General features: G+C 39.6%; 4 protein-coding genes and 1 long non-coding RNA gene across 15 annotated transcripts; 1 reads left to right on the top strand and 4 right to left on the bottom strand.

Annotated features, from left to right (window-relative positions):
• Window positions 1–33: 33 nt before the first annotated feature.
• On the bottom strand, window positions 34–3,935 carry PIG-O (phosphatidylinositol glycan anchor biosynthesis class O). Of its 2 annotated transcripts, XM_068287560.1 has the most exons (7): window positions 3,811–3,935; window positions 3,531–3,750; window positions 2,790–3,442; window positions 2,548–2,731; window positions 865–2,467; window positions 361–809; window positions 34–301 (listed from the first exon to the last, which is right to left on the bottom strand). In XM_068287560.1, the coding sequence occupies exons 2-7, from the start codon at window positions 3,675–3,677 to the stop codon at window positions 101–103; spliced, it is 3,237 nt and encodes a 1,078-aa protein (XP_068143661.1). In that variant the 5' UTR covers window positions 3,678–3,750; window positions 3,811–3,935; the 3' UTR covers window positions 34–100. The 2 variants fall into 2 exon arrangements, with proteins under 2 accessions (XP_068143661.1, XP_068143662.1); XM_068287561.1 differs by having other exon boundaries at window positions 3,531–3,933.
• Window positions 3,936–7,769: 3,834 nt separating this feature from the next.
• Window positions 7,770–9,299, bottom strand: LOC137575313 (FAD-dependent oxidoreductase domain-containing protein 1). The gene is made up of 2 exons (XM_068287806.1): window positions 9,050–9,299; window positions 7,770–8,986 (listed from the first exon to the last, which is right to left on the bottom strand). The coding sequence occupies exons 1-2, from the start codon at window positions 9,278–9,280 to the stop codon at window positions 7,871–7,873; spliced, it is 1,347 nt and encodes a 448-aa protein (XP_068143907.1). The 5' UTR covers window positions 9,281–9,299; the 3' UTR covers window positions 7,770–7,870.
• Window positions 9,300–10,686: 1,387 nt separating this feature from the next.
• LOC137575412 (tumor protein D52) lies at window positions 10,687–14,726 on the bottom strand. Of its 10 annotated transcripts, none has more exons than XM_068287987.1 (6): window positions 14,577–14,725; window positions 12,468–12,592; window positions 12,230–12,390; window positions 12,036–12,095; window positions 11,653–11,815; window positions 10,687–10,835 (listed from the first exon to the last, which is right to left on the bottom strand). In XM_068287987.1, the coding sequence occupies exons 1-6, from the start codon at window positions 14,584–14,586 to the stop codon at window positions 10,803–10,805; spliced, it is 552 nt and encodes a 183-aa protein (XP_068144088.1). In that variant the 5' UTR covers window positions 14,587–14,725; the 3' UTR covers window positions 10,687–10,802. The 10 variants fall into 10 exon arrangements, with proteins under 10 accessions (XP_068144088.1, XP_068144084.1, XP_068144089.1 ...); XM_068287983.1 differs by lacking the exon at window positions 14,577–14,725 and adding an exon at window positions 12,973–13,759; XM_068287984.1 differs by lacking the exon at window positions 10,687–10,835 and adding an exon at window positions 10,886–11,371 and having other exon boundaries at window positions 11,611–11,815.
• A 327-nt stretch (window positions 14,727–15,053) lies between these two features.
• LOC137575534 (uncharacterized) lies at window positions 15,054–15,565 on the top strand. The gene is made up of 2 exons (XR_011032179.1): window positions 15,054–15,214; window positions 15,270–15,565. It is a non-coding gene; the product is annotated as an uncharacterized lncRNA (long non-coding RNA).
• Window positions 15,566–16,332: 767 nt separating this feature from the next.
• On the bottom strand, window positions 16,333–24,418 carry Dp1 (satellite-binding protein 1 Dp1). The gene is given in 8 exon segments (XM_068288116.1): window positions 16,333–17,851; window positions 17,914–19,299; window positions 19,363–19,962; window positions 19,964–21,217; window positions 21,305–21,567; window positions 21,622–21,705; window positions 23,536–23,611; window positions 24,345–24,418. Coding segments are annotated over 6 exon segments (3,948 nt in total). The 5' UTR covers window positions 21,653–21,705; window positions 23,536–23,611; window positions 24,345–24,418; the 3' UTR covers window positions 16,333–17,437.
• Window positions 24,419–24,678: the final 260 nt, after the last annotated feature.

Below are 24,678 nucleotides of genomic sequence, written 5' to 3'. Positions count from 1 at the left end.
CTGGGAGAAACCAAAAAAAAAAAAAAAAACTGCTGTCTTTTATTTGCCACATTTGGTTCTCATTTATTAAAAAATACTAAATTATTGTAAAAGCATAAGTTCAGTTGACCTTGGTCTTGTTGATGCGCTTGATCAGTGAGTCGACAGCGCGGTGGATGCGTAATAGGAGAAGATAGCCCAAGATTAGTGATGGCAGGCTAACAAACGTGGCCAAGGCCTCGTAGATGAAGCGTGGAGCGAAGATTTTCCAGACCATTAAGTGGCGGCAGTGAATGGTGCAGGCTAACATGGAGCAAAATATCTGAAAGTTAACAGACTTGGGAATTGACTGTTTAACGTTTTTTTATAGCTGCTACTCACCTTAAGGCCCTGCAGCATAATGAATTGTGTGGCCACTTTGAAATTAGATCCTAGAAATACATCCTCATACTCATACAGAGTCAATTCACCTCGAGTCATATCGAAACCCACTGCCTCATTGGCCACATCCGCTAAAGCAGTGGCGGAGTCGCCTTTCCCGAGTCGACTATTGCTTCGTATGAGATTGGGAAACAGGGCAAAAAGCGAAAAAGTCTCTGTACTGAGCAAGGCGTAGACGGTGAAAAAGAATATGTGACCACAAAACGTATTCAAAATGACCAAAGCTCCAGAAATCACATTCGACTGGCCCAAGCCTGTTGTCCGGCCCACAAAAGCCGCCCGCCAATCGATTTGGGACAAAGTTGTCTGATGTGATGTGGCGAAAAAGCAAAAATTGGCCAATAAAAACCATCCCACCAAGGCGGTAAATGTGGGCTGGACACAAGATTCTGTTGAACATATTTAGTAAGAGGACATGTAAGTTTATTAACGGCAACGACTTACCAAAACTAGTAGCTGTACGATATCGCAGAATGCCATGGAGACTCAACAAAATTGCTCCAATGGCCATAGAGGCCACCAGTCCAATGGCAGCACGCGGCTCAAGTAAAACAATCAACACCATAGAAAGGAATACGCCAAAGGTTATTATCACCGAGGAGTAGACAGTAGCCAGACCATAGACCACGGGTATCTCGTGCCTGCGTTCAGCGTCATCTCCCTCATACATGCGTTTCATCTTCTTAAAGATTTCTGGGACTATGCTGTCCTTGCCATTTACACTAATCACATTCGGATTTCTAGGCGGCAGCACGAAGGTCATCAATGGCGACCAGGATACAATAACAATTTGTACTATGAGTAAAGCATAAATGACCAACGCCATGGCATCGATGTGAACCCGATGAACATTCTTAATCGAATTATTCGCGAGCAGTATATGGCCACCAGCACAAATCGAAGCCACTGTGGGTCCATACCGAGCTAGTAAAACATTTGGAGAATTGCCCGTCAAATTGCCGCAGGATCGCAAATATAAACGGGTAAGTGTCGTATAGATCACTATGATAACCACAGCGGAGATGTAAACTCTGCTCAGGCCAGACTTTTTTGTGGAAAATCCTTGTTGAGTAGCAAAGTCCGTGCAATTGCCTTGCTCCTCGCGGCAGCGGAATAAAGTAAACGCAAAGCGTATAAAACAGACAGCCAACAAACTGGCCAGGATGAGCCTCAGCAATGTTGATCGTAACAGCTGAGACGCCTTAAATTTTTGCTTAAAGTCCAAACGAGCACTCAGCTGAATCAGTTCATAGGCTAGCAGCAAAACGATACCACCCAAGAGATAGGACAAAATCTTTGCCTCTTGGATAATAAAGCTATTTGAGAAGTAAACGGCCATACTACTAAATAAAACTATTCTTGTAGGCATATGACTGAATCGCTTAACACTGGACCAATTATTGGCTATGCTCGTCCAGTGCTTTAGAGTGTAAAACGCTAGTATGACCGCACTCAAGATGCTTGTGAAGAAGATGACACCCTGTTCTTCAGTCTTAAACGAGAAATTCTTATAGTATCGGTAGCCAAACACTCCAGCGGCAATGTTTAGCAAATATATATAGGAAATTTCCTTGGCTTTAAAGATTTTTCCGTAATCCGCACTCCTTGAATTGTTGATCAACAAAAATGCAAAAAATATTGGTAGGAAACAGAAGAGCAATCCCTGCGACATTTGAGTGGGATCAAATCTAACCCAAATTGCGCGACATACATTCAATATATCTCTGAGATGTACGTTCAAATCCCTGACAAAGGACTTGAATGCAGCTTCATTGTATATGGTCTGAACTCGATGTGTGAGCAATATGAATTCGGTTTCTAGCTTATCCATTTCCTCCACGTTGAATGTGCGCTTATTTTCCAAGGCGTAGCTAAAAAAGTAGCGATAAATCTGCTGGGCGTTCTGCCATACATGCAGTAGAAGTGTTTGGAAGTTACTTAAATGCGGTACGGGAACATCGGGGATCAGGTTAAAGTTAATCAGTCCCAGATTTGAATAGGGTATGGGCACACCCAGTATGGTCGCAAGCGTGGGCACCAAATCAATCTAAGCAAATGATTCAAAATGTTAGTCTTATCTTCATGATGCGTGACGTTATTTCGAGTTATCTAATCTGTTCTTCCTACCTGCTGCAGCAATTCGCTATCTGAGCCCGCATCACTGCCGTAAAATCTATTTTTTTTCGAGTATGCAAACAGTAAGGCGTTCGTTTCGTCATCTGTATCACCTCCGTGATCTCCCGATGCTGTCATTCCATGGTCACCCATGACCAGCAACGTTGTCGCATCGTCCATTTGTTGCACCACAGACCTGAAGTCGAGTGAAAATAGTTGTGTAAAATATTGCAAATCTTTAGTACTCGCCTTACCTGATCACATCATTCATTTCGCCCAGTTTGCGTTCCATTTCCTCATGCATAGGTCCATGTTTGTGGCCACAGTGGTCCACACCTAGAAAATGGGCTATCAGCACTTGCCAATCGTCGCTAGCCAGCTCCTTTGGCAAGTGTTTTAATATCTGTTGGTCAACTGAGTCCAAGTCGAAAATATCGAAACTGGGATAGGCGTAGGCGCGTTTAAAGCGCCGCGGATACAGATCCGTCCAGGTGTCGTCACCCAGGAATACCATAGGCAACTCGCTTTTCACTATTTGGTCAATGACATTGTCCTCATTAATCTCGGGCGAGGCAAAATTGGAGCCTATGTCTATAAAAGTAGGCAGACTGCCCGTGGTCAGACCCTTCAGTCTCTGCAATGTTGTTGTGGGCGGATCCGCCTTAAATCGCATTAATCGCGCATGTTCCGGCTTCTCGCTAAGGAGCTCATGTAGGATTTTCAGTTTATTCTCATAAGGCAGCGGTGGATCTGTTAGGTTATCTTTATAAACGCCAAACTCGTACTTCAGCGCATCAATGACTAGTATAATGACTTTGGATTTCTGTGGAAGACATAAATTTGACGAGGACGAGGCATTCACATCCTTAAAGATCTCGTTTACAACCTCCGGTGAAAGAACGTATTCCTGCCAAGAATAATGCAAAAGAAAAAACATTCCTGTGAGATACATGTGTAAGTATGTATATTAACCCTCTATGGGGTAGTTTTCTTACATCATTGGGATTCGTGGACAGTCGGCGGCAAGTGCTCGATTCCGTTTTGGACACACGTGCCAAAAGAAATCCTCGAGAAAAGAGAAACACTCCGCTGCATACCAAATAGGCCAACCAAATCAGTACAAAAAAATATGTGAAATTCATCTTAATTAACAAATCTGTGGCCTAGATTCTGAGTATGTCTGTAGTTGCACTTCAATTTGTACTGCCGCTCCGCCTAAATGAAGCTTCATTAGGTTGTTTTTCTTTCAGATATTTTCGTATGCTTTTAAGTTACCGGTTCCCCGTCCCGATGTTGTGGAGGTACCGCTTGTACTTGTAGCGTATACTTAATTTTCGATCAGCTTGAAAACAAAAACAAAACAAACCGAATAAAATTCTCCACATAAATCTTGTGGTGCGTTTACACTGCTCTGAATTTACCGTGGTATCGTTATCGAACGTAATAGCTAAATATTATCGAATCGTTTATGGCAATTCACTTAAGCATATAATGTCATTTCTAATCAGGTCCAATCTTCTTCTTAATCGTTCGTTTTTTGCGGCTTTAATCATAGGAATAGATATAGAATAGGAATAACATCACCAAGCCAGAGAAAATTTTGAAAAACGATAACTAAAGTGAATATTTATATCGGATATCTAATCGATAAAGTGAATATACATTTTTTGGCGGGTCTTTTGAATAATGATTGACACTTAAAGTAACCCTTGGGATTCTTGCTGCACGATTCATAAAATATCCTATGCTGGTCTTATATGCTGATAATCATTATCGTAAACTTTTTAATTTTTCAAAACTATCAGGATATAAGTATTACAAATACAATATACATACAATACAGACAGTCACTGCATGCCAAACTTAGATCATCACGAATTCTATATACATCTGGAGGACTTTGTGGGAGAAACTTAATGTACCCGCTATAAACAGTTTTATTTTGAAAACGAGAACATGGAATATCGTCTCGAGAGATGCCGGACATGCAATGACCCATGTAACAGGAATGAAATTCTTTACCTACAACCGACAAGCATAATTCTGGACTTGCAGCTTATTATATGGGTGCATGGCGGTTTTCAAATGGGACGTGGGCGTATGTAGGTAGTTCAAATTATACGAACAATATTTAATCTATTTTGTTTAACTTTAAGCATTCTCTTTTGCCTATATTTGGATGCTTACCGTCCAAACGAAGTGGATTATTCTGGTGTTATTGGCACGGTTCCGCGTACTCCAACATAAAAATGATAATTATGGTGCTAAACAAATGGAATTATCTAACACAATTTAAGAATTTTGATATATGTATGTATGTACCTACATATTATATAATTTATTTAATACTAACACAAGTAACAATGGCTTGGAAAACCTAAAACTTAACAGGTTGAGCTCGTCCCGAAAATAAAAAGTATCCTTGATCCTTTTAAGAAAGTTTGTGTGTAAGAGACTTAAGGTAGTCCCCCCACAAAATCAAATTTAACTTCTTACTTGTACGTTGCTGGATAATAATGAAGGATTAAAGTGAATCAAGTTAACTTCTACAGCTGTTGTTGTCCTTGAAAAGACAGTATTGTTTGAAATTAACATAAAATATTTATATTTATGTTATAAATTTTGTATTTCTTATGGTTTCCGAGATATAATTGTTTATTCAGACGGACGGACATGCATGGCTAAATCGTTTCGGCACTTGATGCTGAACAGGAATATATAAATTAAGTTGACTTAGCCACCGATCGAATCCAACTCATATATGTAAATTAAATTGAGATGCGGCTTAGGTATCTGGATCACTGGCCTTGTGGCTCAGCAATGTATTAAGGATCTGAATATATTTTTACGGCCAAGTGCCAATCTTTATTGTTTATGCGGTCGTACAAAACTGAATGTGTCAAAGAAAAGAATAGAAAATTAAACTTAAGTACATAAAAGGGAATTTGAATCTAAAATTAAATACATTAGAAGTACATATGTAGGGTATATATGATCGCTGTGTCAGGATATTTATGTATGTTTAGATTATTAGTCTAGATGTTGCGTCTTAAATGACGCACTTGAGTTGTATTGCATTTGAAATTCGACACATCGATATTTTAGCTGCACAGATTGCTCAAAGGCTTAGTCCGAGGGCAGTTCGTTGGATTATTTCTTAACTTGTATTCTGAATAGGGTCTTTTAGCTTGTTAAGTACATTTTGGCGACTTTAATTTACTATCTCTCTCGTTTGTTCCTGTCTCTGAGTCTTTTCGGGTTTTTTTTTTGAGATCGTCCGAAATCAGGGAAATTTGCTCCCAAAAGTATGCAATAAGCATTCAAAAAAATAGATTTTACAAACATATGAGAACGTTTTGGAATTTTGTGTGGATAAAAAACAATTGATAAAGCAAACATTTCTTGTATAAGTTAACAAACAAGTCAACCAACTGCCCTTGCACTAAGTCTTAGAGAAACCCGAGCAGCTGACCCAAGTCAAGTTTCAAACACAATTGTAAAGTGCACCATTTGAGTCCCAACCCAATGTAATGTCCATTTACACATGTACTCAACCAACAAAGATACATTGCTCCGGCACTTGGCCATTGATCCTTAATACTTTGCTGAGCCACATGGCCAGTGATCAGATACTTAAGCCGAATCTCACTTTAACTTATTTGAGTTGGATTAGATCGACGGCTAAGTCAGGATTGGACCCAAGAACTGAAGTTATATATTCTTGTTTAGCATCAACAGACAAGACTATCTAGCCATGAATGTCCGTCTGTCTGTCCGTATGAACACCTAGATCTCGGAGACTATAAGACATAGAGGTACAAATTTTGACATGTAGGCTCGTTTAGTACCTACAGTGATTAAGTTAGTTTTAAATTTTTGCAACGCCTTCAATTTAAACAAAAATGTATACTAGCTACAGTCATGAAATTTAATATGTATACTCGCTTAATACCCTCACAGAATGTTATTATTCAGAAGTTTTGTTACGTCCATTTTAACCTCCATTACTTAGAAAAAATTTGGTATACTAATCCGTATAACTTATTTCTAACAACCTAGGAAATTGATTAAAATCGGACTAGACACACGCAAACTATTCATATGAAAGTATTTTACTAGTCGGTTCTTATGGTCGGAGTTGTCCGTAGGCAAGTGGCAGCGCTAGAGTGCTAGTGTGTTTGCAAGAGTGAGCGAGATAGCAATTGTAAAATTTGTTTAAAAGACGTACATTTGGTTTCGGAATTTAAGCGAAACGAAATGAAAATTCTGTTGACGTACTGCTTACACGCATAAGAGCACTCTAGCCTTGGCACCGAACAAACTTGGTCAATAACTTGGTTACTTTTAGTCCGATTTTGATCAAATTTGTTACTCTGCTGGATTTTGGTGTGTCAACATTTTTTTTAATTACGTAGACGTAGAAGGGGGCGTGGCAAACTCTTTACACAGTCCCAACCTCCGCTTTTTCCAAATGATTACACAGGCCGACATGATTTTTGCTGACGTTAACTTGATTCTTAATTTTGTGAAATCTGGAGATCTGGAGTTGAAAAATAGGCACCCAAAAGTATACTATAGAATATCGTGTGTAACAAAATTAGTTCTTGTTTGCACATAAAACTAATAAACAATTTGTTAGACGCAGCAGATTCCCAAAACTCTTTAAAATTTATAAGCAGACAATTCTTGAAATCTCGATAGCATACTTTTTGGTTCAAATTTTACACATTATAGAACCATATCCATTATAACAAAGAAATAACTCGTTGATATTTTGTAAATATATCATGGAATATTACACCTATTGCAAATTAGGTCATTTTGAGTAATTTTAACGCATTTTTATGGAAATCCTGACGTGATGGAGTAAAGCTAAGTACAGGGCCGTGATCAGCACCCCGCAATCACTATAGGAGACCTATTGAACTTAAAACACTTTTTCATGACCTCAAAAATGTCGGCCTGTGTTATTAAAGCCAAATTCGGTGGATCCAGCTATTATAGTTGTTGAGAAAATCAATTTTACTTCAATTGCGGTGTAGAAAGGGGCGTAGGCACTATCAAACTTTAGCTCCTACAGTCTCTGAGAACATACGGACAGACGAACGAACAAAACAGGAACGACTCGGCCGTTGAAGCTGATCAAGAATATATATGCTTTATGTTGTCGGAAAGCTTCCTTCAATGGGCGCATGGTATAAAAAACTTTAAGTCTGAATTCAATTTTACAGGTATTTGTGATATGGTTTATATTCTCGTTGCGGATTAGGTAATGTTTGGGGTTTTTTTTATTCTTTTAAATCAGAAACCAAGAAAAATATTTCTTGCAGTTGTGTTACACGATATTATCCTCTAGCAGAGGTTCCTTGTGGACTAACCTCTCGAAATTCATACGAGACAGATCGATGGTCTTGTATTGTCCTTCTAGTACCAGCTCGGAAATCGCTCTACCCACTGCCGGGGTTTGTTGTATGCCGTGACCACTGAACCCAGCTGCTATGTAGAGATTCGTATAGAACGGATGTTGCCCGATCACTCCGTTGGCATCGAAGCAATTGTAGTCGTAGTAACCCGCCCAACTACTCTGAACCTTTATTGACTCGAAGGCTGGCACTCGAGTGGCCAGCGTTGGCCATATTTGTGTGTCGAAGTAGTCATGATCCACGTCCAGTGTATGGCATTCCGGTTCGTCTGCGTCACAGGGACTGCGCCCACATAGGAAGTTGCCGGTAAGACCATCGCGACGGAAATATGTTCCATCGGGATCAATTGTGAGAGGCGTAGCCAGGCCGGGACAATTCTGTCCTTGAGTGCTGAATACGTAGACGTAACGCTTCCTAGGCTCCACTGGAAGGGGAGTACGAAGGACCTCGACGTTGGCGCTTGGATCGCCTATCCCTGCCAGACTCGCCACTTTTCCCGAATGAGCTCCAGCAGCAAGTACACACTTATCAAAAAGTACCTTCCGTAACGGCTGCTGTGGGTCGCACGCAGAGATCACGGCTGCGGATAGACCACCTTGGGTATTCCATTCGAATCCCGTCACTTCGCCATTGACAAACTGAGCGCCGTAGGCACGAGCCTGCTGCTTAAAACCCATTAACAGGGCCCACGGATCGAACCAACCCTCCTTGTTCACCCCATAGCAGCCTAGAGCAATATTTTCGGTACAGAGCCACGGGAAACGTTGGGCCAAGCCACTTGGTTCCATCAGCTCATTACGGGCACCCAGTTCATTTTGAAACTTGGAGTTCCTGGCCAGCATGTCGGCTCCCTTCGAAGAGGCCAAGATGAGATAGCCATTTGGCTGAAAATTCAAGTCCACATCTCCCAAATGGGTTTTGGCATTCATGATGAACTCGTAGCCATAGAGCGACATGCGAATATTCTCAGCCAAAGAGAACTGTTGTCGCAATCCACCCACTGAGAGTACAGTCGATGCAGTTGTGTACTGCAAAATGGAAAAGATAAAACTCAACTTGGACTTCCTCCCTTTACCTAAGCTTTCACTTACCCCTGCATCCCTTTCCACCACGAGCACGTTGAGCTTCTTTTGCTGCATTTTGGCCTTGAGGCGAAGCCAATAGGCTGAAGAGGCACCCATGCCTCCACCGCCAATGATCAAGACATCGCAATGCTCGGGCAATGGATCGCAATCCGTGGAGGCAGCCACTGGAGGACTACTGCAAAGGGATCGCCAGTGCTGCCATGCAGCCGTTCGCACAACTCGTCCAAGGCTCAGCATTTTCCACACTACACAAATTTTTCGTCTCTGGCCTTTTTGATAAAAACCAATAAAAATCAAATAAAGCGCCCTGCCTCAGATTAGATTTGTGCACTGTGTGAGCAAATAGAATAGAGAGCTCGCTTCCCCCCCACTCGCTCCCCGACACTCCAGGCCCGCACAAATATTTTGCCATCTAAGTAAATACTATTATCTGCGACTAGCTTATAAGCATTCGTTATGAAATCGTGTTGGCAAACTCTGGTTCTGGAGGGAACTAATGTGGGGGTCACAGCTTCCATAGATTCTCAAAACATTTTGCATAGCTGCACTCTCCACTCTCTCTCACACACTTTACTCTATATGTACCATGTACTATACAGTATATTCTGCTCTCTTATCTATCATATAAGGCATGGAAATCTAAGTAAGTGAGACAGAGCATCTTGGGAGCGCGACCGCTGATGCTGATCGAGATTATATGTAGATTTCGCGCAAAAAAGGATAATGTGTCAAATGAATTCATTGAGAATAAAAGACGAGATTGCGATCGTCTCACATCGCCCGTGATTTTTAACAACTTGCAAAGTGCTGCAAGAATCAATAAATGCAGTTTAGGTCCCAACCAATAAAGTCAACTCTCTTTAGCCAAGTTAACCCTATAGTTCGCTAAACAATTTCGAATAAAAGTGCAATTTTTATCTGTGAATAAAGTTACGATGATATAGCCTCAGTGTGACTGTAGTAGATCAAGAAACCCAATGGGTCAAATAAGCTGTGATTTTAAAAAACCCTAAATCTTGGGTCTTTTAAGTTTTAACAGTGATTTTCAAATGGGGGTGTGCTAATCGGTTGTCCCGCATTGTACCCTAAAAGTGATCTTCGTTGACACTCGATGACTTTTGGAGTAAGTCTTAAGTTTGAGTTGATGTATTAAAACTTTTGTTGTAGTTTTTGACAAAAGTTTTTGGTGAATTTGTTTTTAACCTTTGTTTTATAACGATCTTTTTCAGGGTAATCGAGGCAAGGCACTGGAAAACTAAACACTCAAATCCGTTCCTAGTTTTTGGAATAAGAACTTTTGAGTTTGATTATATGTTATTCATGTTAATCATCTGGTCTCTATAGTCTTTTCATGAATATCTTAAAAACTAGAAGCAATTAATAACACTCACTTCGTATTTGGAATAGGCGTCCTAAAGTTAATCCTTGTACTATTCAAGTAAATTTCCCCTTTTTAAATCTTTCTTCTTATCAAATTGCAGACTGCCTTGTCTGTTAACAGGGGTTTTTTTTAAATCTAAGTAGAGTTTTCGTGTTTTTTCTGGGGTATTAATTTTGCATTTATTTTAAGTTATTTTCATACACATTTAGCAAATTTTATATCAAAGGCGGCTGCAACAAATCATCATTTGAGAGTGTGTGTGTGTGTTGAAATTTTTACATTTGGATGGTGCTTTTCACTTAAAATTAACAATTTTAGCTTGCAAAGCTCTGATCAATTTAAATAATTTGGAATTTATATTCGGTTTCATTGTCCTTATCAGTTACGCCATCTAATCACGCGACTCAAAGCCTAGAGAAGAAAATGAAGAGAAACGTTTGTAAAAATAAACAAATTGTAAACATTTTATACACGATTACACAATGATCTTCATTTCAAGTTATAAAAGAGCTAGGAATGAATATGATTAACATTAATTGTGATTATACTTAGAATTCTATCAATAGTAACAGAATGCAGTAAGTAAGTTCTCTTTCCAAAAACAAAAAAAAAAAACACGCGTTAATTCATAATTATTACATATATAATAACACACACATATATCTTTATGTATAAATAAATTCTGATCCTGGTGTTAGTTAAATAATTTATTAGTGTGTCTCCGTGTGTCTCAGAGTGTGTGGGTTTGTGTTCGTGTATATGTGTATGTGTAATTGATTGATTATTAGACGCGTATTTATATTCCATGTTGAAAATAGTTTTATGTTGTGGCTTTGTTTTTATTTTGTCAGAGAGTCTGTGGGTGAATTTAGTCCCGACGATGATTGGTTCTCATCTAGAGCGTCTGGGAAACTGGAAACCGAACCCGACCGTGATGTCACCTTGGTCTACAATTATATAGAATAGAAGAGGTGTTAGCCAAAATGCAAAGTGAATTTTCAAACCAAAAGCAACAAGATTGCAATAATATTGGGCATGCAAATTAAACCAGTTTCGTATTGTGTATCTGTTTATATTTTCGTACTGTGTGCCTAAAGTTGCAGTTAGTTGGTGTGACTTTATGAAATATGTTTTAAAAGTGAATATATGTATTTATATATATATATAGAAATAAAATAGTAGTTACCGCATGAGATTGGCACATAAAATTGTTGTGTTCATAGCTTACTTTAACGTTCTCATAGGCAGAGCCAACAGAAGCTTCAATAGAACGCATCGAATCAGAGTTTTTCATTTGTGAAAATTTCGAGGTAATGCCGGTGGTAATGCTCCCAAAGACTGAAGCGGTTTTCTCTCCCGTTGACTTGAGCATCGATTCAGTGCGTTGGAATCTGAATTATGAAAAGAGGAAACAAAATAAAAAATTAGTCAACTGAAATGTTTACAAATAGTTTTTGACAACATGTAATGAATGAGACGATTTTCTTCTTTTTTTTTTTTTTTTTTTGTTTTAGTTACAAATAGGTGAGAGAAGTTCTCATGTGTTAAAGCTGAGTTAAAAGCAAGTTAGTTGGGTTAGTTTCAACACTTTAACACATTTTCACAACTTACAAGGGTGCTTCGTGTACAGCTTTCGAAAAAGTGCCCATACTCTGCTCCACCGATTGGTAACTAAATTAGTTCAATTAGCATCGACAATAATCAAAAAACAAAAGCCAAGTTAAAAATTAAAAGTGTTTCTTACAAAACAAAGCCAAATCTAATGATTTAGGATCACTAATTCAGTAGTTAGTGGTATTTCTTACACAGTGCTCTCTTTAATGTTCTTTACGCCCTGATTAACGTCGTCGGTTAGCTCCTTCCAAACAGTGATGCCCAGTTTGCGCTTGAGATCAGAGGCATGACGCGTCTTGGAGGCCAAGACAGTGCGCAGTGTATTGATTTCCTCCTCCACACGTGCCAGTTCCTAAAGAAAATATACATATATGTACATGTAAATGGCATCGAAATGTTCCATTAGTAATGGGTGTCTGGGCCACTCACCTGACTCCATTCGGCCCTTCTCTGTTCCTTTTCCTCGACGGTTAAGGCCGCAAACTCGGCAGCAATTTCTGCAGAAGCCACAGAAGCAGCTGGAGATGAGGGCTCCGTCAGATTTGCAGTATTATCTATTAAGAAGTTATGGATTATTATTAGATTTATATTGCTATTAGAAGTCAGCGCAATTTCTTTTTTCTTGTATGTAGTTTTTTGGATTTTCGAGCTATGTATGTACCTCCTTTGAAAGCAATGTCCTCAAAGGCTTTTTAAACGAATTTTTGGTATTTGGTATATATATTGGTTTTCAATAGAATGTAGTCAAATGATTAGTATTTTGGTTTATATGTTATTTTTCGATTCATTTATACTCACAAACTGTTCAAAAAGCCAAAGAATGCATAATGGAAATAAGTTAATTGAGAATTAGACACCGATTTAATCAGAGCAAATAATTATTTAAATAAAATTAGTTTAAATTATTACTAAATAAGATTTGTGTTTAAGCTACCTTTGCCCAGGTCACCGATATGTAGAAATTTTCTATAGTTATCTTTGTTTGATATTTTCGCCAGATATGGCTTCGAGAAATCTATAAACGTGACCTTAACATCGCGCATCGAACGTTTGGCAAAGAATTTTAGGCGGAAACGTTTCGCCAGTGATGTGGACGGTGTGGTCTGTGGATTTAGTTTGAGGGCCAAAAACTCTGTTTCCACTGCCTGCAGTTCTAATGTGTTGGTGTAATCCGAGTCCACATCGTAAAAGATGTCATCGAGTGTCAAGTGCCGTAGATACAATTCGGTTTCATTTAAATCATAATTGGATTGATCATCCAGGAGCGAATCGCTGGTTTCTTCCTGATCTAGTGATGGGGTGAAGGTGATATCATCGATGCGCGGCAAATAGGAGTCTTCAATGAACTCCAAGCTAACTGGCTCCGATTCCGTCATAATGATGATAATAATTTGCCAAGCTTTGTGGTCTTTTTCATGTTGGCCGACAACAACAAAAGAAAAATACTTTCTATTTTCAACGTGGCATTCATGGGACCAGGAGGCAAAGGAGAAGAAGGAGGAGGAGCAGCAGCTGTAGCATGTGGTTTGATCGTGCTTCGTTTTCTGTGAATATCACATTTCCAACAATAATTTTCTTTCCTTTTGTTTCTTTATAATTGCTTCTCTTTCTCTTTCTTTTCTTTTTTGCTTGCAATACAGTTTTTTATTCCATATCTCCGCTTGTTTCTTTCTTTCGTATCTTTAAGTTCTTTGGCTTGGAGCAGCTCCACTCTCTTCTGCTGCAGAGCTCTAACTAAACTCGATTTGAGTCTTTACTTTGGTCAAAAGCAACAGCAGCAAGCAAAGGTAGACGAAGAGCCAGGTAGAAAACAAATCTGGTTTGCTCATTTTGTGGCTGCAACAATAGAGCAAGCGATAGAAAGAGCAAAACGATCAACAAGTGGGACCCAAATTGAGATGCCCATGCCTGGAAATGTCATCGCAGTCCAATAAAAATGTATCCATCATCAATTTGAGGCAGAATCAAGTCAATTAAATCAAATTCTATTCTAGGGCGGAATACATCTGCCGCCTCTTTGCATCATTCAAACAATTCGCCACGTACATATGTATATGTATGTACATACATATTGACAATTGAAATGTTTACAAAATGTTTAATAAAATTTGTACACATTGGCCATTTCCTTGACCAGACTCGGTAGTATTTTCTAGCTCCTCCCACGGATTTTTGAATTTTCTTTTCGCCAACGTTGCATGGTCGCCCATTCTTCGCTCGAATTCGGGAAATGGAAAATACAATGACTCATCTAATAATTTCATTCTTTAAAGTTAACTACATTACCCAGGATTGAATGACAAATAATATGTAAATTAATTTTTAACTGGCGTCTACCAAATAAACCAACTTGCCGACTAAATAGTACCCGCTACGCTGCCCTCTGCCAATCAAGCGAATGTCTTAAACAAAAGACATGTTTCCCAATAAGAAAACCAAAGACCTGGCCAAAAGGCAACACCTGCACTCAGCTAATTGGACTGTTGTAGGAGCTCACACAATTTGCTTACTTTAATGCACAATACGTTAAACACTTACGATCCTCCATTATTGCTTCTTTTTGTGTTGTTTTTTTGCTTTTGTCTTAAACCGCACAAGCCTTTTTTATTAATTTTTCTATTTTCGTTTGGTTAATGTAAATATCGAATAGTCGATTGCTAGAGTCGGCTTAGAAAGATTGTCAGTCCCTCGATATCGATAGACGATTGTAGAAAGAACCATCTCTAGAGAATTATCGATTTCAAAATAAAAAAACACAATTGAAAGTTACAAAAAAAACTTAATTTTCAACTTGAAAAAATGTAATGGTATATGTATATATGAGTTTTTTAATTTTAAATAAAGGACTTTTGAAATTCCTTCTCAAATCAAGTTAATTTTTTTTTTGTATTCTCACTGTGGGAAGTATTAATTTGAATTGTTTTCATTTTGAAAACACTTCCATGTGGTGCAGGATATGCACAAGTCGGCTTTGTCTCTTAATTATCTTTTATATTTATAGACTTTGTGATTAGCCGTCAGACAACGTTTTAAGCTTCCTTTGTTCTTCAACACATTTGTAAGCATCTTTATAGTCCTGTGGATAAACACATACATATGTACGTGATAGTATAAAAGCGAAGCAAGTTTTAAGTTCTTTTTGTAGTCAACGATCAACAAGCAACATGAAACTCGTAGTAAGTGATTTAAAAATTCAGCAAACTTAATATTCAAAATGATTTGTCGGCTTAGATCCTCCTAATTGCAGTCTTTGTCCTAGTCGTGGTGGCTGCCCCGCCGCCTTTAACGGAAAATGCTTCCAGCATCGGTGTGAAGGTCAACTTAGGAAGTACAGAATCTGGAGAGCTTGACCATTATCAATGCGGTTATGATAATGAAGAAGTGAAGAGCGGTGACAACGGTGACTTACCAATTGTTAACATTTTCTAAAATTATTTTACTTTGATTTTAAAACAATTGAAATACTTTAGAACCAGAAAGAAATAAATGTGTCATATTAAAAATGCATTTACGCTTCAAATTTAAAATTGTCTTTTTTTTTTTTTTTTTGTATTTCAAAAGAAAATATCCATATTTGTTAATAGATTGTTTTGAATAATTAAAAAACAGTACATCGTGAGTGAAAATATTTCGTTTTCGTCTTTTTCTCGTACATTTGATTTTGTTTCTTTTTTTTTTTTTTTTTGGTTGGTTTCTTCATTTGCTTCATTAATATAGGAAAATATATACATTTTTATATTATATTTTTCTTGTTGTTGTCATATTTTCTACACTCTTAAGTTAGTTACTAATGCAGTGGCTGTTGTTGTTACTGTACTTGCTCTTGTTGTAAATATGCATGTATATTTTGAAAAATTTACAATATCAGGTCTGTTTTACTTGGTGTTAAATGTTGTCGATCTTCATCTGCTTTCTAATCTTCAATGCCGCCAAATAAAAATATAAGAAAAGAAAAAACTAAAAAGAAAGCAAGCTCAAAAATAAAATATTTAAAACAAAATTAAATATATTTATGATTTGTTTACGTTTTTTATTGGCTTTTTATGTTGTTTTTGATGTTGTATGTGGTTTTTTATAATTTTTTTATATTTTTTTTTTTATTTTTGAATAGTAATAATAAAAAATTGAAATTGTTATTTTACATTGTTTTAGTGTTTCAACTTTTAAAAAAATGCGGAGTATATTATAATAAAAGAGGGGGAAATAAAAAGACATGGATAAAAAAATTAATTTCCTCCCCATTTTTCGCTACATACCCCCGCGAGTATAATAAAATTTTAAGTTTGGAAAAAAATAAGTGTATAAGTCGAAAACAATTTAATATAAATCAAGAAAAATTGCACAAAATGTAAAAATGTTTTTCTATTCATTTTGAAATATGTGTGTGTGTGTGTGTGTGTGTGTGTGTGTGTGTATATGGGGGTATGTGTATGGGTGTGTAGGGGGAATAAAGCTGGTCATTCATTACTCGATGATTTGATGATGGGCAGGAGCAGGCGTGCGGAAAAGAAAATCCTTTCACGAATAATGAATAAATTTCCACAAATAATTAATTAGCATACAAACAATTCAATTCATTTTGTTTCTCTATGCAAAAGCACAAAAGAATCAATATTAATGCACTTTTGTCTCCAATAAGGATAATTAACTAATATTGGGTTAAGAAGACGATAGATTTCTTATTTCGGTTTATAATCATAATCATAATCATAAAAAAAAGAAAGCAGCGAGAGTAAATAATTAACATTGTATGCTTATAATAAATATTTCTTGTGTTTGCTTTTTTCTTTCCTTCTTTTTTTCGTTCGTTTTCTTCATAATTTCCTTCTCTGATTTCTTTAAATATCATTCATCTATCCGTATTTCAATATTCATTTAACAAAATATTTCTTGAACTTTCTGCTTAACTAATTAGAATATTATTTCATGTTTTGTTGTTGCATATGCAGTGTGTGTGTATGTGTCTTGAAATGAAACAAACAAATTGGCATTGAAGAGAACAGATAACAAAAGAAAGGGAGTTGGAAAAGAGGCGATTGCGGGTTTTGATGTAGAGACGATAGGACCAGGAACCAGAAACCGGAACCGAAAGTGTTCGTATAAATGCAATTTCATGTCGTGTGTGTCTGCATGTTGTGTGTGTGTGTATCAAATTATACAAAAATAGTTTATCGTTAGTTTTTTGTCATTATTTTTCCTGTTGTGTTACTTGGTTTTTTTTTTTTTTTTGCTCAATTAACCTGCACAAATTGCGTTGTAGAAAAGCTCCTAGGAGAGAGGACAACCTATACCATATATAGATATATATATATAGATAGATATAATTGTATATATCATTTGACACTAGAGACGTCCGCACGCCTGCCACCACCCCCTTCCCACATCTTTTCCCCATTGGCTTAGTTCTTAGGACCCCATACAGAGGTAATGGGCGTAGCAGCCACTGAAGCACCTCCGGCAGCAAAATGAGGAAAATCCTCCTGCGATTGAGTGTTTGGAGCAGTTAGATTCTTAGCTTGCTGCTTCTGCTTCTCCCATGGGGCGTCCTTAATGACGAAACCGTTCTCAGTGGCCCCACCAGCACCACCACTACCAGCACTGTTGCTGCTAACGCCACCGCTGGCGGAAAGGAAGGCGCCAACAGTCTGCGGCTGGGGCGATGGTGGCAAGTTCTCAAGGTAGTCCCGCTCATAGTCTTCGGCCATGCTGAGCAGGACTTCCTTGGCATTCTCTACATCCTCCTCTTTGCCAATTATGGTGACGGCATTCGGATTGTTTTGAGCTTCATCGGAGGACGGGAACTTAATGTCCACCTGAAAAATCGAGAACTCATTAATGGCATTGATTAATTTGGTCACTTCTTTTGGCTACCAACCTTGTAATCTTCAATGATCTTGCGAATGGTGCGTCCGCGTTGACCAATGATATGCGAATGAATGCGCGTATCAATTTCAATAACCTCACGGTGCAGGGTCTGCAAGTCGCCAACGATCTCCAAGATGGCGTCACGGGCTTTTTCCGCGTTGGCTTGATAGCCGGTAATGGAAATAATCCGCTGATTAGGATCATCGCGTTTGGGTAGAGAAATATTGACATCGTGGTCGGCACGCAGCTTATTAATGACGGCTCCATGGCGTCCAATGAGCTTCGAATGATACTCCGTATCGACATCGATTTGCAAGACAAATGAGCGCAACTCCCGATCAGCCCTATCGGCCTCATAGTCCTCGATCATCTTCTCCAAGGCTTCCTTTGCCTCGGCCACATGGGCGGGGGTGCCCGATACCTTGATAATATCGGACTTGAGTTCGCTGGGTGGTAGCTCAACATGAACATCGTACTTGGACATAAATTGACGCACGTTGGCTCCACGGGGCCCAATTATGGTACGATGCAGATCGAAGGGTACCGACAACTCTTCCTCGATAGGTATCAGGTCGAGCAGGGCTTGCTTGGCGGCTAGACACTTCTCAATGCGTCCCGTAATGCGAATGACATCGCATTGACGCACTGGCTCCACTGTCTGATCAGAGCCATCTTCCTGTCCTTGGCTAATGCCATCGCCCTCGCCATTCACTCCTGTTGTGCCATTAGTCAGGCCCTCTACAGGATCGGTAGCATCACGATCGGGGAACTTGATTTGCACATCAAATTCAGACGTGACCTGTTGCACCTTGAATCCGCGGGCTCCCATAATGGTTCGATGTTGACGCTGGGGTATGATCACCTCAATGGTGGTCTGTGCCTCCAGATCTGCCACAGTCTCCTCAATACGCTGTTTGGCCGCTTCAATGCAATCCTTGGCCCCCTTAATGGTTACCTTGTCGGAGTTGCTGCCAGGTCGTGGGAAGGAAATCATCACACCACCACACTCTTCCGAAATGCGATGCAAGATTTGACCGCGCTTGGCCACAAAGTGCTTGTGATGCCTTGGGTCAACGGAAACTTCACCTTCGGTGACTTCGTCGCACTCCTTGATAATGGCCTCCAGCTGCTCCTTGGCCTTCTTGACACTCTCCTCCTTGCCAATGATTGTAATTACCTCTTTGTCAGTGTCCTCGTTCGAGGGGAAAATGATGCGTGCCCCAGTGGCATCGCGTATTTTCCGGATTGAGGCACCGTTCTTGCCAATAAGGAATTTATGATGCTGTTGCTTGGCTCTTACCTCAGTGGTGAAAGAGGCCAACTGTCTCTCATTAGCTAGCTCCAGCAACTGAGCCTTGGCCTTCTCCACATCATCTTTTGGACCGCGAATTGTGACCTGAAATGCAAATACTATTAATAGAACAAAACAAGAAAAGCTATCAATATGCATGATGCATACCTTATCGCTCTTGGAATCGCTATTGGGGAACTTAATGGAGACGCCTCCGCACTCTTCCATAATGGCCGAAATGAGTTTGCCTCCAGTGCCAATAATGGAATTGTAGTACTTGGGCGAAATCTGCACCTCCTCGTTGACAATATCGGAGAGTTCGTTTTGAATCTTTTGAATGCGATCCTTGGCCTCGAGGACATTCTCCTTTTTACCAGTGATGACAATAACCTCGTTGGTGTCACCCTCGGCGGGAAGATCTATTTTCGTTTGGGTCTCATCGCGAATCTTCTTAATGTTCGCTCCACCCTTGCCAATCACGAATTTATGGAATTGCTTGAAAATTGGCACTTCGATGATATGAGATGACTCCTGGATCTCCTTGACCAGCTTGAGCAAATCCTTGTGACACTTGTCCACATCTTCTTTTGGACCGCGCAGCTTCACAATATCAGTGTTCTCCTGGGGCGTGGGTATGGTGATGGTCACCTGTCTATACCGCTCCTTGACTTCACGAATCTTCTCGCCCTTGGCACCAATAATGGAGCGATGCAGGCGACGATCGATGATCACGTCCTTTGATTTTTCATTTTCCAGTTTGTCTATTTTTTTCTTGTAACTCAAGTTGAGCCTGACGCACTCCCTCCTTGGGTCCCTCGATGCGAATGTTGTTCTGGCCCTCGCGCTCCTCAATATTGATATTGACCTTCAACTCGTCCTTGAGTCGATTGACATTGGCACCAGCCTTACCAATAATGTGCTTGTAGTAGGAGGGATTCACCGTCATTACTTCAAAGGTGAAATTTTCTTCGTAGTTGCGAATGATCTCGGTCAGATAGGAGACGGCCTTGTCGACATTCTCTGGATCACCCTCCAACTTGATCAAATCCTCCAAGCAATTCACATTCACATTGGGGCAATTCTCCTCCAGTTGCTTCATATTGGCACCCTTGCGACCAATAACATACTTGTGGATCCAATGCGGAGCATCGATTTCCACGGACTTGACCGAGTTCGCCTTTTGGTAGACAACGGTGAGAGCATTGCCCAGGGCCACCTGTGGGCCGCGCAGTGTAATTGTCTCAGAGGTGGAATCATTAGGTGGCATCTCAACACTCACGCCCGTAAGCAGAAGAATCTCGGCAATCGTCGAACCCTTGGGACCAATTACATAGCGATGTTGTGGCTTGGCCACTTCTACGCTAACGGTTGCGCACTTTTTCTCCATTTCCTTATAGATGGCTTCCACCTTGGCCTTGGCGGCCGCGACAGCATCTTTCTCGCCGGAAATTATGATTTCATCCTTCTGCACCTGTTGAGGTGGGACATTAATCTTAGCCCCAGTTTCCTCCTGCAGCTTATTCAGATTTTCATTGTAGGGGCCCACAATAAAGGGATGATAGATTTTCGGCACTGAAAAGCGATCCGATGATTTCTTGTATTGCTCCGCGGATAGTTGACGGATCTCCTGTTCCGCTTTCTCGATGCCCTCCTTGGTGCCGGCGATCGTGATAAATTCACTCTCGTCGTTTTGGCTGGGGATGTTGATGCGGGTCGAAGTTGAACGTTCCAATTCCCGCAATCGCTGACCACCCTTGCCGAGAATGACGCGATAATGCTCGCGCGGTATGGTCAATTGGCGGCTAGCCTGAGTCGAGAAGCTCATCAGAATCTTACGACGTGCATCCAACAGTTCGCTATGTTTGCCCTTAATGAGGAAAGTCAACGATTGATTCTTATTGCTGACAATCTCAATCTGAGCGCCCGTCTCCTTGGTGATTTGTTGACAAATCCGCTTTGATTCGCCTTCCCCAAATTTGTCCGATTCCGTGGACTTGCGTTCCTCGCCGGACAGAGTCAGAATCTATAGGCATAGAATTAACAGTCATTAGGTAATGGTGTCAATAATTTAAAGAGTGGGGAGGGGTTTAAGATATGCCTTCGTACTCACCTGGGAATTCTGAGAGCTCTGTACGCGAGCTATGCTGGGACCAGACGAGCTTGATAGCGTCGCTGCCGATGATGTATTCGTCGGCAAGGCCGGGAACAGATCATCGTAGCTAAAAGCGGGAGTTGCATTGCCTCCGCTTGTGCTAGTGGGAGTTGCCACCAAAGTGGGCGATGATGGTTGTTGCTGCTGTTGCTGCTCGTTGTTATTAGACACCTGCTCTTGGCCATTGTTAAGGGCGCTTTGCTGTTGCTCAATGTTGATTGCTAAAAGAAATTTCACATTAGTTAAATATTAAATAAAGTTGTTTTTATTGTTACCGTTAGATTCCTCCATCACTGCTGCTTGCATTACTCAAAAAAAAAGAGAAGAGTCCTTTTTCGTTCCAAGTCGTTACAGTACCACTGAAAGAAGGTAAATATTTATACTTTTCGGTTAAAAAATTATCATTAAAAACCTGTCCAAAATGTAGATGAATATCGATGAGTTTCTATAGACTTATAGATCTTTTTATCTGCCTAAGCTTGTTAAACTTCATAAATTTTTCAACAAAATTATTTAATTAAGATCTTTGGGAAAAGTGCAATAAGAGTAGCATGTTAGCTTTGTTTACTTGGCTAAGAAGGCAAATTTTTAAGAGAAACTTGATTCCATGTGGCTTCTCTAATATACAAATATGTTTAAAAAGAAAATTTAGGGCAAGACCTTCTTTGGTTTTTCGTAAGCTCAAATGAAAATGCACTCTAAAAAAGAATTTAATTTCGCTGTTCAAAAACTAGTTTTCTCCTATTCCATATCTCTGTTTGTGTTCCCCTTTGTACTCTATCTCTCTTTCTCTCTCCCCTTCTCACCGTTTCTTTATCTCCTACTTGTTTTTACTTCACATAAATTTCTTCTATATACATTTTTTGGTGTTGATAAGCTTTCGACCCGCATGTCGTCGGCTAGCAGTCCTCCATTGATAAGGCTAAAAACATTGAGTGCCTGCCCGCTAAAAAAGAGAGAGGAGAGGGTCGCGACGACAAGTCTTGATAAACCAAATCTATTTTAGCATTCGCTTTAGTTCTTAACTTCTCTATGCGAAATGGCCACGTAATAGCAAAGAAGGCAACTGATAAGTGGGAATAGTGTGTGGTCAGTTGGTGTAGAAGAGAAGAGAAGAGAAGGGACCGGGATGTGCCACGCAAGCAAATACTCCCTGATGATCGTTCAGATATCTAACAGAGATCGAGATCATCATTATCATCATCTTTGGCTGTATGCATACTTGTTGAAAAAGCTGTTTTCTAAATCAGTTCCTCGAACAAGTTTTTTGTAGCCTACATTTTTCCCCCCTTCTTCAAAGCAACAACAACAAAGCTATGTCTCTGGCCCCCTCTATCACACCATCTATCCAACACTCTCTTACTCACACACACACACATATGTACGTTTACACATTCAATATATGAAAAATGTGTCAAATGAAGAAACCAGGCAAACTAGCAGCAGAATACCAAAGAGCGGGAGAGCAAAAGCAAAAAAGAGAGCGCACACACGCTGAAGTTGTGGGTTGGTGGGGATATTTGGGGAGTGCGGAGAGCCATAAAAAAAACCGGATGATAGCCGGCTACTACAATAAAAACGATCGACAAGTGAATGCGTGTTTGTGTGTGTGTGTGTATCATGCTCTTTGTATTGGGCACCTTTCTGTGAGCACCAGGTAAAAATTGAAAACATGCGACGCTTGCAGCGCCGCTGACGTCGACAAATGTGAAGACAAAGCCAAAAGTTCAGCTTAAACCGAAAACTGAAGAAAACGAAGAAGCAAGAATTTGTATACATATACAATATGTACATACATACATATGTACATATATTGGAAATTTCTTGTACCTGATGTATACAGTGAAAATACGCTTAACAGACACCCATCACCGGCGTGGACGATTTTTCTGCGACCATCATTTGCGGAAGAAATTTGACCGGACAAAAAGTTGGGCGGCTATAATAAGAGAGTTTTGACTGTATATCTAAAGAGCTAAATGTAGAGAAGAGGACAGCAGAAAGAGTTGCAAAAACTCTTGACGTATTCACTTTTAGGCATTAAACCGTTAACTTCTTGGGTCCCATACACACCCACTCACACACAACATACATAGTTTTGCATACATACAAGCACACATATGTACATATGTATGTATGAAGATATGGAAATAGGTAAACTAGAAAAAAAGAAGAAAAATTCCACTTACTGTACTGTAAAATCCAAAAAATCCGGCCTATTTAAGTCCTTTGACAAAATCCAGTTTGACCAACTTGGCGTGTCTTCTGCGAAAGAAATAATTTAATTAATATTTTGATATTGCCTTTGTCCGCTGCTGCATCCCGTCTCAACAGTCTGTTGAATATATGTAATTGGGGGCGTGGTGGGTGTGATTAGAATTATGCGGGCCACTTAGTGGACAATTGTTGTTGGATATGCACAAACACCACACACAGAAAAACTGGAGCAACACAATGCGGCACGGCGTGGGCGTGCGTATTTGCATCTGTGTTGGTGTTTGTCTCAATGTGTGCTTCTGTGTGCGGAAACGAGCCGCCGTTTGCCGTATGGTTTTGCAAAAAAAAAAAAAAAAACAGGTGAAAGGTTGCTACTACTTTAGTGCTTCCATCCAAAAGCAACAATGACTAAGCGTGGACTTCCAAAAGAATTAAAGTTAAAATTCGTACGCAAGAATTTACATACATATGTATGTATGTATATTCATTTATAAAATATTTTTTTATTAGATAGGCAAGTTCTTTCGACTCTGCGTTAATTTGAAAAACATATTTCATTCGGAAAAATGCAGCTCCCACTTTAAAAAAGGCACAGCTGCGGGCCACAGACCTCCACGTTGCCATGTCACTTATCATATGAGGGGAGAAAGACAAGGAAAAAAGGTGCTGTAAAGCGGCCTAAATTTGGATTCTTTCACCGCCTGCATTTAGTAACTGTGATTATATGCACTTTTCTGTGTTAACTTATGCAATTATCTGTAGCACTTATAAAAGAGGACACCTTGGTTGGGAATTTGACGATTAATTTATGCCTAAGACTTTCTATTGAGAGAATGCAGCAAGCAAACACACACACACACACGTACGTACGAATCCAAGTGAACGTGGCAAAAGAAGAAGAAGAAAATTAGGGCTGCAAAACCATCGATGGCACTATCGATGAACTTTGACTCTCGCGATAAGCCGATGGTATTCATCGATAGAAACATCCGCGACTTTAAAACAAACCATCGAATGCGTATCACGAGACCCTTTTGGAGTGGAATGCATCTGCTGATATATAGTATGGAGAGAGATAACTGTATATACAAAAAACTATTATCACAACACTTGAA

This window comes from Drosophila tropicalis, unplaced genomic scaffold (assembly GCF_018151085.1).
Source record: "Drosophila tropicalis isolate 14030-0801.00 unplaced genomic scaffold, ASM1815108v1 contig_573, whole genome shotgun sequence".
In the NCBI taxonomy this organism is placed as follows: Eukaryota; Metazoa; Arthropoda; class Insecta; order Diptera; family Drosophilidae; genus Drosophila; species Drosophila tropicalis.
This window is presented reverse-complemented; position numbering and strand designations above follow the sequence as displayed.

What these genes read in the sequence shown, in the direction of transcription:
- PIG-O (XM_068287560.1), bottom strand. Translation starts at nt 3,677, where the DNA reads ATGAATTTCACATATTTTTTTGTACTGATTTGGTTGGCCTATTTGGTA. An exon ending in ATAGCGAATTGCTGCAGCAG is followed by an intron (nt 2,468 to 2,547) that starts GTAGGAAGAACA and finishes TCATTTGCTTAG; the next exon opens with ATTGATTTGGTGCCCACGCT. An exon ending in TCGTACAGCTACTAGTTTTG is followed by an intron (nt 810 to 864) that starts GTAAGTCGTTGC and finishes TATGTTCAACAG; the next exon opens with AATCTTGTGTCCAGCCCACA.
- LOC137575313 (XM_068287806.1), bottom strand. Translation starts at nt 9,280, where the DNA reads ATGCTGAGCCTTGGACGAGTTGTGCGAACGGCTGCATGGCAGCACTGG. An exon ending in TGGTGGAAAGGGATGCAGGG is followed by an intron (nt 8,987 to 9,049) that starts GTAAGTGAAAGC and finishes TCCATTTTGCAG; the next exon opens with TACACAACTGCATCGACTGT.
- LOC137575412 (XM_068287979.1), bottom strand. Translation starts at nt 13,414, where the DNA reads ATGACGGAATCGGAGCCAGTTAGCTTGGAGTTCATTGAAGACTCCTAT. An exon ending in TATCGGTGACCTGGGCAAAG is followed by an intron (nt 12,593 to 12,972) that starts GTAGCTTAAACA and finishes ACTTCTTAATAG; the next exon opens with ATAATACTGCAAATCTGACG. An exon ending in GCTGTACACGAAGCACCCTT is followed by an intron (nt 11,816 to 12,035) that starts GTAAGTTGTGAA and finishes TTCATAATTCAG; the next exon opens with ATTCCAACGCACTGAATCGA.